This window comes from Pelodiscus sinensis, chromosome 13, assembly GCF_049634645.1.
Source record: "Pelodiscus sinensis isolate JC-2024 chromosome 13, ASM4963464v1, whole genome shotgun sequence".
NCBI lineage: Eukaryota > Metazoa > Chordata > Testudines > Trionychidae > Pelodiscus > Pelodiscus sinensis.
Window position 1 is genome coordinate 27,344,708 of NC_134723.1, and position 11,809 is coordinate 27,356,516.

Genomic DNA, 11,809 nt, shown 5'->3' on the forward strand with positions numbered 1-11,809 from the left:
TAGAGGGAAAAGGTAGTGAAATGAGATCCCAGCATTACAGGTTCAGCAACTCAGTGCTTAAATTGCAGTTGTTGTTCAACATAACCAAAATAATACCAAAGCCTACTGAATCCTGCCAACTCCAATAGACCACAAAGGCAAATTCCAATTAGCATTTTTCTCCCAGAAGGTCTGTGCTCTTGAAAATTACAAATAGGAATAAGTCAACAAATGGAGAACACATATTTTATTTGTTTCTTTGAGAAATGTAGGCTTTAACATTTCTTAACCTTGAAAAAGACAAAGCAGTACATACAGTATGAATATGTTCTAACAAAAATATATATCTAGATTTTATGGAAATAGCCTATTGACGGAGCATTCAAGGGTATAGGGCATATTGTGCTGAGTAGCTACTTGCTATCTGAGGCTGTGTCTACACTACAAAGAAAAGTTGGAAAAAGTACTCAAATCACGAACCACAATTTGTGTATCTTTCTCTGCTTTTCTATTGGAAGAGGCTTTTCCAAAATTTGGCACCATGGAGCCAGATTTCAGAAAAACCTCCTCTTTTGGAACATCCCTTCTTCCTCGTACAACGTGGTTTACAGGGATGGCGAAAGAAAGCGTCCGCTTTTTTGAAATATTTTTCAGAAAAGCGGATGTGTTCCTTGGACGCAGAATAATTTTTATCCCAGAAATAAGCTGCAGTGTAGGCATAGCCTATAAGGGAGTCAAAAAACTTTGGAAGGGAAAAGTACTATATGTTGACAGCTCTGTCTGCCTTTCCTGGCAGTACTGTATAGAAATATATTATCTGCCCAAATATAATATATGATTAAATATAAATGGTTCAACTTTTCATTTACAATAACATTTTTAAATCCATGTTTGAAAGAGTACTTTTTTGAATTAAAATACTTTAACAGAAAAATGAAGGACCCCAATCTGCTACTAAATTAATTGCTATCCGTATTGGGCCCCAAATCAATTTGTTATTGTAATTTGTACAAAAATATCTTCATTAAATAGACATATCTACAGCTCCATCTGTTTCTAGGCAGTAAAACTTTTCCTCCTATGGGTGGTTGTGATTGTCTCAGAGGCTATTAATTGGGTAGAGGAGTGGTAAGAATCCAACTTCTCTTGTACACTTTTAAAAAGGTCAGAGAAAAGATGGCAGTAGACTTACAATTGCACTGGGTAAATACATATTTTAATCGGTATTCTGTGCTCTTGCTGCTGAATAAAACTGTATCGAGTAAGCCTATTTTTACATTGTTAAACATACATGACAGCCTGGCTCAGCTAGTAGCAATCTGAGGTTTAAATCCTACAAGTACAGTCAGGATGCCTGTCCAGTGTGGATGCAGCAGCACGACAACAGGGCAAGTCCCATCCTTCAGAGGTGCTGTTAAGTCAAGATCTTGTCTAGTAGATGATCTAGTGATGATCTCATAGTACAGAGCACAGGATAATCTGTGACCTGGTCTACATTTCTCTTCCAGGCAAGTACATTCTAACGTCCAAGGCTGTGGAGGAGATATTGCTGAGAGTATACTGAATGTTATGTTTACTTACATAGTTACTATACTAACTGTTTTCCATGTTGAGCCTGCATCTTCTGTAGTATGTTGAGTACAAAAGGTGCTATTTTATATGGAGAGTCTTTAAACAATCATCCAGTTACAATAGCGGCGACAATAATGTTAATCCTTCCTGTGGACAGGTCATGACCAGTGTAGTTTTAGCCTCTTGTTCTTCCCCATAGATAAAGAAGCTAGACTCCTTAATAAAAAACAACCCACTGAACAACAGCCCCATAAGGGAAAGAAAATACAATACCTGAATCATTGGAAGAACTAGTTCTTGTTAAGGTTTGTGGAGTCAGGATCATTGCTAATTTTAGCTGCTTGTGTGTGTGGAGTTTGCACTTTCCAGGCCCTTGGAGGGAAAAGAGTTGGCAAATGATTGTATATAAAGTGGAAAGCATCAGGGAGCTTTATTACTAGGCTAGATTTAGACAGGAGCAAAAGAGGTTAAGGCTGTGCTAGTTAAAATCCATGGGGAAGCACCTGCACAGTACATACGAGTTTAAAATTATTCCACCCCTAAAGTCTTGTTACAAGAGATAGTGGACCAACAGAAGTGATATGCTGTATTTGGTTGTCATCTTTCTGATTCACGTGAAGAAAATCATTTTTTTACATATGGTACTGTATGTTTACATAGAGAGACATTAAAAGGACATTCCCAGCATATTGTTTCATATTTTTAGATTTTTTTCCCTCACTGTTCCAGTTGTTCAGTTGGAATCTTGCTCTCCAATTTCAGTGCTCCTTTCATTTTGTGTGCACACTAGTTGGTCATTCAGGATCATTTCAGAGTACAGAGCTGTGCATGCTGATTTATTATTGCAGTGTGGGTCCTGGCATTCTTTTCCCTTCCCCTTCTTCTTTAGCCCTTATCCTTGGGAGAAAAGTATTGAAAATTTTGGTGTGTTTCTGAGGAAAAAACCTACATGGAGATGACAGAAAAAGTTGTTCTGAATTTGGACCTATCACTGTTGACAATGTCCACTTAATTTGCTAACATTAACTGGTACTTTAATTGAGTGATACTAGAAAAGCTGAAAGAAATGAACCTAGTTGTCGGGAACGCAATTCCTGCAAAGGAAAGGCAGGGTCAGAGGCAGTGTATCTGCTGAATATGACTCATGCTGCTTGTTTCATACACGCACCTTTATCTTTTATTTTCCTTCATTCTGAATGCACTACTTCTTTCTGATAATTGGAATGCACTATTCACTGTTCGATTCTTAATGTCTGAAAGTAACAGCCCTAACATATGACGCATATTGGCCTTTTAACAGGAACACTTGTATATTTGCAAAATTGCATTTTGCAAATGTGCTATTCCAAGTGGAAAAGACACCATTTAAGATTTTCCTTCTTGAATGCGATGGATGTCTAGGGATTTTCACACCACTGTTCATTTTTTGTGTGCGCCCTGTGGGCTCTTCAAGCCTGTGCCACAAATTAACTTTGAGTCAAGTCTCTTATCAGGCACGGAATTTGCTCCAATAATAGAAGGGAAGATAACTCAGCAAATACATCTTTCAGAAAACATTCTTGTAAGTTTTTTTGGCTGCCATTATAGTAGCTTTTATTGTTTGCATGAAGTCTTTTCAGGAGGAGCTGAGTTTCCCCTGAGAGCAGTTAAGCTTCTGCAGTATAGATTTTATTTAGGACATGTGCTCCATTGTCACATAGAAACCAAATCTCTAAGCACATCTTGCTTGCAGTCTTCAGGGGCCTAAGTCTATCGTATATCTTACGACTGTTAATTCACAAGTCAGTCAAATGATATTGCCTTAGATGCTGAATATGTTTGATCCATACACAGTACAGTGTAGAGCAGAGGGAGCAGGTGGAGCCCCCTCCCCACAAAGGACATGCATATTTTGCCAAACAAAAGGTGTTTCCTGATCCACACATCTCTTGCTTCTGTCTCACCGAGTGCTAGGAATCCTGCCTATCATTTCAACATTTGTAAACTCCTGTACAGTCTGTGTGCTTTCTGTTGGGGTGGTCATTGGGGCAATAACGTGCTTCAGGCGAAAGAGCATAGTGAAGATTAGTACAAGAATGATTGCCAGGAGAGTCACAAACAATCCAACATACAGATACAGATTGGCATATTTATCTGCCGCTGTGTCGTCTTCTGGAGCCTGGGTTGGAAAGTAGAGACGGCCTGTAAGATTCCCACGGTATTTAAAGTTATCAGTCATTGCGCACTCTCAGGTTTTGTCCATTTTCTCTATTCTCTGTTAAAATGTTGCATCACTTCACCCATTTAATGAAGAAAATCCAGAAAGGGGATTCACAGCTGCAAGTGGGATGAATTCTAATGGGAGTTCTGTAGAGAAAGCACAACTGTGTTGGTTGTGAGATCTTCGCTCCACTTGAGTTAAGCAAATTGTTTTATAGGAACCTTTGGAAGTCATTTCTCACATGCCCCTGTTAGAGATTGTTTTTTATTTATACCTCCTTATGCTGTCTCAGAGTTTTAATTTGCTCAGCTCTCTTCAGGTGAAAATGCTTTAGTCCTCTTCTAGAACTGATAGATCTGAGTAGCTATCAGGCTTAGCTCTACGCAGGCTTTCCTTTCTGAACAACGCAAGTGAACTTTCTGCCAGCTTAGTACATTGTGGGTGATTTATTCCTAGGTGATCTGGCAAGCTTGTTTTATCTCTTGCTAATATGGTTGATGATCTCCACTCTCCAAAATGATGAGTGTCAGCGATTAAAGATTAAAGAGTTAGAACAAATGGGCTCTTTTCCATTTTCCACAATGAACTGAATCTGTCATTCTGGTCAGTAAAAAACTCAGCCTTTCTAAAACAGAAAGAGAACAAAAGCATTAGCAAACCCAGCTTATACTGTACTCTCATCAAACCCAGCCTGACAGAGATGAAGGATAATATGAAACTAATATCTGATCCAATCACTATTAGAGCATTGTATTTGCAGTGGTATTAACTGAATTCACTAATATGGTCTTTGAGTCATTTGGCAATCTGGAAGAGCATTACATATTTACAAAAGTTCTTTATATCTTTACAGGAAGCATAGAGTTACCCTGCATAATTCACTGTTGTTTCCTATTCTAGTATTCTGTGCTTTGGGTTAGGGAAATACCCGCTGGTTATACAGATGTGGGCCACTAAAACCAATGGGGGAAAAGATACAAACCCCACAGCCTTCCCACACATGAAGCTCTGCATGTCTCATCTCAGCTGTAACTTGAGAACTCAGATGCTACTGGCAGAGGGAGTCCAATGTGCATTGTGAAGAAGACTGCTGAAGCACTGCCCATGTACAGAGAGCTCTGCAAACCTGCAGATATCTAGGGATGACGATGTGGCTATCTGTGGCTCATTTTTGCAGATGCGGTTATGGTTATAAATTTGGATAGCTCAGTGGTTTGAGCAGGGGCCTGCTAAATACCCAGTGTTGTGAGTTCAATCCTTGCTGAAGCCATTTGGGGCAAAAATGGTACTTGGTCCTACGCTGAAGGCAGGGGACTGGACTCAATGACCTTTCAAGATCCCTTCCAGTTCTAGGAGATAGGCAATTTCCATTCATTAAACCCTGAAATTTGAGGCTATCCACTTTATATCCATGTCTGCAGATATGGATCTGGATACAAATTTTGTATCTACACAGGGCTCTACCCATGTCGACTGGATCCTGTATGCAGGTACTCCTTTCCCTCCCACAAACAAAGCTGGGCAGAAAAGAGATTTCCATCCTGTGGGAAATTCTGACATTTCAGAAACTGAACTCGTTCCAAATTGTAACAGTGAAAAATGTCTGATATAACAGAAATTCCAAAACAATTGGTTAGGAAACATCAGAATGTTTTGTTTTAGTGAGGTAACAACATTTTATTAATGCTTAAACATAATAAGGTAAAATATCTAATCTGAACACATTAAATATTAAAATGTAAAAGTCTAGATGAAATAAAGTTAAAAGAAAATATTTCAACATTATTGAAACAAAGCAAAGTGAAATGCCTTAATTTTGACCTAAAGGCATTTTCAGAGGGAAACAGTTCTGTCTTTTTACCAGTTCTACCTACAAGTCTGTGTCTCATTCTCCTCTGGAGGGAAAATTGGCTCTGATTCTCCTTGGGTCCTCAGTATTCCCACTTAACTGGCTTAACAGTGAAGGGCTGAACACACTGTCTCCACATCACCACAGCGTTTGCTAGGATTCCCATTGGTTTCAAACGGTTTAAAACAGATAGGCTGTGTCTAGACTGGCATGATTTTCCGGAAATGCTTTTAACAGAAAAGTTTTCTGTTAAAAGCATTTTCAGAACAGAGCGTCTAGATTGGCAGGACGCATTTCCGCAAAAGCACTTTTTGCAGAAAAGCGTCCGTGCCAATCTAGCCGCACTTTTCCGCAAAAGAAGCCCCGATCGCCATTTTTGCGATCGGGGCTTTTTTGCAGAAAACAAATCTGAGCTGTCTACACTGGCCCTTTTGCGCAAAAGTTTCACACAGAAGGACTTTTGCCTGAACGGGAGCAGCATAGTATTTCCGCAAGAACACTGACAATCTTACATGAGATCGTCAGTGCTTTTGCGGAAATTCAAGCGGCCAGTGTAGACAGCTGACAAGTTTTTCCATAAAAGTGGCTGATTTTCTGGAAAAACTGGCCAGTCTAGAAACAGCCATACTGTAAGGAGCAGTGGGCCATATTCTGCCGGATGACAGAATGGTCAAACTGGGCTGTTCTGCAGGTTTAAACAGTTAGCTAGGAATCCCCCTAGAGCAGGAGTGGGGAACTTCAGGCCTGGGAGCCGGATGCGGCCCCTGGCTTACCTGGATCCGGCCCTCAAGACTAAAGCTCTCCCTCAGCATTGGAGAGCCCATACTGGCGCTCCATCCCCCTCACTGCCCCACCACAGGGCTGGAGTACACAAAATCTACAAGCCTGACTCCCCCTAGACTCTGGTGTGCAAGGGGAATGTGGGAAGTGGGTTTTGTTCTTTTGTTTTTCACTTGTGTGTGGCCCCTGACTGATTTTTCTGTGGGTCATTGGCTCCTGACCCCAAAAAAGGTTCCCCACGTCTGCCCTGGAGTAATCCTCTGGGGTGTGGAGGCAGGAGGGGGCATGGTTATAGCATGCTGTTATAAGTTCTGCCAGGGACTGAACGGGCCCCAAACCATCCCCCAACGTGCCCCAGGATGGGAGGTGAGGGGTGAAAAAGTGGAATAAAGCCATTTGGGAATTTGATGGTATTTGTAATGGGCAGACTGTTACAGGTCAGTATTAACTTTAATATTTGTGCCGCACAATTTTTCTTTGTCTATTGAATGTTACTTCACGGTGGACCTGGTTAAGGGTAGGGACAGGGTAGTTGTGGTTCTTGCTGAATAGTGCTACTCCCTGGGGACTAAGCATGCAACATCCCCAGCAAGTTGTATTCCCATGGGACTGGTGTATGAGGAGTGGCACTAGGAATGAAAGGTGAAATTTTCACAAAGGACCTCAAAGATTTAAGAGACAAAGTCTCTTTAAAAGTCAGTTAACTTGTGCACCTAAATCCCTTTGGTGTTCTTGAAACTCCCCTTTGAAAGCAGTATAGGAACCATCTTCCACTGGTCTCTCCAGACTTCCCTCTCATACAAACAAATCTCTTGGAATTCTGCACATTGTGATCCCTGCATTTGAATCTGGTTTTATGTGGCATTGGCACATACTATTTTAACTGAATTAAGGGCAGTCTGCGGGCCAGATGTGCCACACCAGTGGAAATCCTGAGTAATGCCTTCTGTATAGTCTACACCTGTGCAATGACAACCTTCACTTCCAATTTTTGAAATCCACTTTTGAAAGCAGGAATTGTTGTGCTATTTTGGTGGATTCCCACCTTTTTTTCTTCTTCTTCTTTCCAAATTTCTTCCATTTTTATTAACCTGTCCAAGCAGTCTTGGGCAAAGCCACTACTGATGCAATTCCACTGGAATTAGTGCAGTTGCACCAGAGAGAATCATTTTATGTTTTTTTTTAATACTTCAACACTGTTGGAAAACCAGAATGTAAATACCAAGGCCTAGATTTTCAAAAATTGCTAGTGATATTCTGTGTGGGGTTGCAGAACCCAAACTGATGTCTTAAAGGGGCTAGGGCTGCCAGGGGGTGGTGCTTAGTGCTTTCTAAACGTCAGACTGCTTTATGTTGTCTCAAATTGAGCACCCAAAATTTGAGGCAGCCAAAATCATGGGTAACTTTGGAAATATGGGCCTCATAAGCCTTTATATGTATAATAGGGTACATAAAGGCTTGTGTGACTTACACTTCTAATGATTTTGACCATCTCAAATACATCGATATAAAATGGCTGTCTTTCTCTAGAACAAAGTCATTAGTAACACAGCTCACACATTATAAAATACTCAGTACTTTTCCATTCTTAGTCTGAGGCATGTCTACTTATCCTTACTATGAAAGGAGAAATCTGAGAGGTGATAATACAAATAAATCCATATCCACTATGCCTACGTACTTAGGGTGAAGTTCACATTGGTGGAGATTGCTCGCAAGAGCAGATTGCACTATGTGAGAGCTCCATGCTAGAACTACTCCCTCAGGGATGCTAACGGGCAGGGGGAAGGAGGCAGTTGACCTGGGGCCTGGCAATAAGTCACTACTGGGGCCACTAATGCTGCCTCTTCCATCTGAAATCCTGCTTCTTCTGGGAACCTGGAGCTGATCCCCTTCCCACTCCAATTTGCCCAAGGTCCCACAATACTGCACTCCCTTATGTTCCACAGAGGCTCAGTGCTGTCCCCACAGGGGCCAACATGGCGAGCAGGGACAGGGCCAAGAGATCAGTGTTCCCAAAAGATGCTGACACCATATGCTAAATGACGTTGGTGTGGTAATAGTGGGGATGGCCATTGCAATTTTAACCCACAAGCTGTGGCAGAGGACTTGAAGAATGAGGCTGTGGAGTTCGGTTCCAAGTGGGTGGGGGCAGTAATTTTTTTCACTCATTATTTCCACACTTTCCATGAATAAAGCATGAATTTTCTCCATGAAGAGCAGACTTGCTCTGTGTAGCTAATAGGAAATACAAGGTATAGAGGGAGCTTGTTTGTTTAATTACACCTATGTTGATGCTATATGATTTCTCAGTCACTGCCAAAGTGCAATCAATATGTAGTCTGGCGCATGCTATGAGTAAAGTGCAGAGCACTGTCCTTACCCATTTCTGCAGCTGTGTTGTTAGCTGGTAGAGAAAACTGAAGTCTCCCTAAAGACCAAAGTGGCTTAATGGCTTTACATACTTCTGAAAATTAGACTGCATAATGCTAAGCACATTAGGAGTTCAAGTGCAACAGTTAATTCCAAGCTCAGAGTTTGAATTAATACAAGTAAAAGATTAATAGTGGAGATTTAGCATGGATTTGTATTATTTTTAGTCTGATTAATATAGAATTGCAGGTAACATCAGGACACTTCAGTTTCAACTGGACTGTTGAAGTAGGGAAATTACCTATATCTTTTCCAGAAAGTATTCAGTTACCATGGTCAGCAAAAGAGAATTTTACTGTTAAATATAAAAATTGTTGGAAATACCTGCTAGTCATTTCATTGTGCAAATCTCCTTGGACACGCGCTTTAGTTTTACAAAAAACTGTTGTTGGCAGAAAAAACTCAGGAAGAGAATTTCAAGCTATTTTCTATAGCAGATTCATCCTACTAGCTCACCATGGAAGGTGGGCATGTTTAACAGCAGGTAAGCAAATCTAATATACAAAGGTGTTGCACAAATCCAATTTCCAAAGCTGTTAAGATCTGAACTGTCGGATTCAGAACTAAGTAGGCAAAGACCTTCCTACCCCTGCTTTGGGAGCCTCCAAATTAATCGTCAGACCAACAGACCTTTCTTAAAATGCGGTGCATCCAAAATATAAACCAAATTCCCTAAGATCTAAATTGCTGATCAATATTTGTTTATTCAGAACAGGATCTGACTTACTTGGGAAATATGGTGGGTGGTAATGCTCCCATTGATGATAATATAGGAGGCCCGCTGAGTCCAAACAGAGAGTTGTCATAACAGTTTTGTAATAACTTTGAGAAATTATTTAAATGAAGCAAGCTACATAGCTTCATAAAAATAATGGAAATAGAGGCTTAAAATATAATTACCTCAGACCACTTTCCCTCACAACACATAACAGACAGATAGCAGGACCAGGTGCTGAACTCATTCACCTCTGGATGAAGCCAATAGGAGCTGAGGGGTCTGAGCAGGCTCAGGAGTGTCTGTTTTTAATGACCCAGTCCTCTCTCACCCCATCCCTTGCTTATGTAGCAAAAGAAGAGAAATATTGATTTTTCAAACCCTGCAACACAGACAGTATAGCTAGGATAAAAACAGGAAATGCTGAAGGAAATGCTCTTCAGTAAATGTTCCTGTCTTAGATGCTTCTTTTACTTTCCTCTCTCAGTATAAGTTTTAATCGTTTGCAAAAGATCTCTGAAACCGAGGACAGCTGTTGGTAGCTGCTTTGGCCAGTACTAAAACCACCACAGAGAGATGGGAACAGGATTGAACAGGATAGTTATAACATTAAGAGCCACAATCTGAAACCACTAACGTGGGCTTTCCTAGCTTGTAGTTCCGTATGTGTTGCCTGGTTGGCAGAAGCAGAATGACCCTGGTATCATAGGTGCTGGAACTAGGAGTGCTAGGGGTACAGCAGCACTCCCAGTTTGAAAGGGTTTCCATCATATCTAGGGTTTACAGTTTGGGTCAATGACTCCCAGCACCCCTGCTACACAAATTGTTCCAGCGCTTATGCCTGGTATAGCGCACAGAGTGCGTTATAAGTTATGCATTACAAATAAATGTTGAATAAGCTCAGTCATTGAACCACCACTTGCATTAATTTCTTGCATTTTCCCTAGTGGGAATTTGGGGGGAGGAGGGGTCTCTTCTTTCACTGGCAAATGATATATTTTTGTTTTGAAGCCAGAGTGTAAACTAATGTGTCAAAGCATCAGAGTTGTGTCATGTAGAAAAAGAATTAAAAAAGCATAATTACCTTTCCTAGCATTCAAGCATCTGGAGCAGACCTTGGATTTGCTGAGAGTTTGTCTAGGAACATCTCCCCCTCCTAGCTGGGTCTCTGGAAGAAATAGTTGCTGTCTTACTGCTGAGCTAAAATACCTTCTTTTGAACAAGCATGCAAAGTGCACTTTCTCCTTCTTTGCTCTTGAAGTAAATGTTTCGCTGCCTAAGTCAGGCAGAGGTGACTTACTCCAGCTCTTGAGCTGCCAGCTGACAGATTGATTTAACAGCCTAAATCTCGATCTCCTTCCTTCATTCAGCAAGGGAGGGTGCGGGGAATCTTCGATTCATGTGCCTGAACACTTGAATGAAAATAGCCTTAACTAGCAGTTCCCTTCTTCAACTGCTGTAGGCAGTTAGATTTTTAGATGGAAATGTAGCTCTCCAGCTCTGCTGCTGCGTCTCCTCAGTACCGAGAGAGGGAGGAGAGACCAAGAGCAAAGAGGCTGCAAGCTATACTGAAAGCAAAGTTTGTGCAAGCCTGTCTTTAACCCTTTAGAGTCCACTGGCTATAAACCAGTGCTGCTGTTTGTACCATTCTGCTAAAAATGAAGCAAGCAAGAATTAACCTTGGAGGATAATTTGGTTAACTTATGGAAACGAGTGGCCTGTGGTATCTTAGGCTGTGTCTAGACTGCAGGGTTTTTTCAAAAAAAGTAGCCTTTTTTCGAAAAAACTTCACCTGCGTCTAGACTACAGCAGCGTTCTTTCGAAATTAAATCAAAAGAACGCAGCTTTTCTTTCGACGGTGGTACTCCTCATTTCACGAGGAAGAACGCCTTTTTTCAAAAGTGCTCTTTCAAAAAAAGGCGTTCTTGAATGCAAACAGGGCTTTTTCGAAAGAGAGCATCCAGACTGCCTGGATGCTCTCTTTCAAAAAAGCGGCTCACTTTTTCAAAAGAAGAGATTGCAGTCTAGATGCTCTTTTTCGAAAGAAGCTTTTTTGAAAGTATCTTTCGAAAAAGCCTCTTTCGAAGGAGGCTTGCAGTCTAGACGTAGCTTTTGGGTGTGTCTAGAGTACAGGTTTTTTTTAGAAAAAATGGCTTTTTTTCAAAAAAACTTCCCCTGCATCTAGACTGCTGCCGTGTTCTTTCGAAAGTAAATGCGGCAGTGTTTTTGACCATGGAAAACCTTGTTTTAGGAGGAAGAACGCCTTTTGTTCTTTTGAAAA

General features: G+C 41.0%; 1 protein-coding gene across 1 annotated transcript; it reads right to left on the reverse strand.

Annotated features, from left to right (window-relative positions):
- Positions 1-211: 211 nt before the first annotated feature.
- Positions 212-11,078, reverse strand: SERTM2 (serine rich and transmembrane domain containing 2). Its single transcript, XM_025178043.2, has 2 exons — positions 10,613-11,078; positions 212-4,376 (listed from the first exon to the last, which is right to left on the reverse strand). Exon 2 carries the CDS (start codon positions 3,767-3,769, stop codon positions 3,491-3,493), a length of 279 nt encoding a protein of 92 aa, XP_025033828.1. The 5' UTR covers positions 3,770-4,376; positions 10,613-11,078; the 3' UTR covers positions 212-3,490.
- Positions 11,079-11,809: the final 731 nt, after the last annotated feature.

Bases quoted from the DNA above. Each gene is read 5' to 3' on its own strand.
- SERTM2 (XM_025178043.2), bottom strand. From the start codon at position 3,769: ATGACTGATAACTTTAAATACCGTGGGAATCTTACAGGCCGTCTCTAC.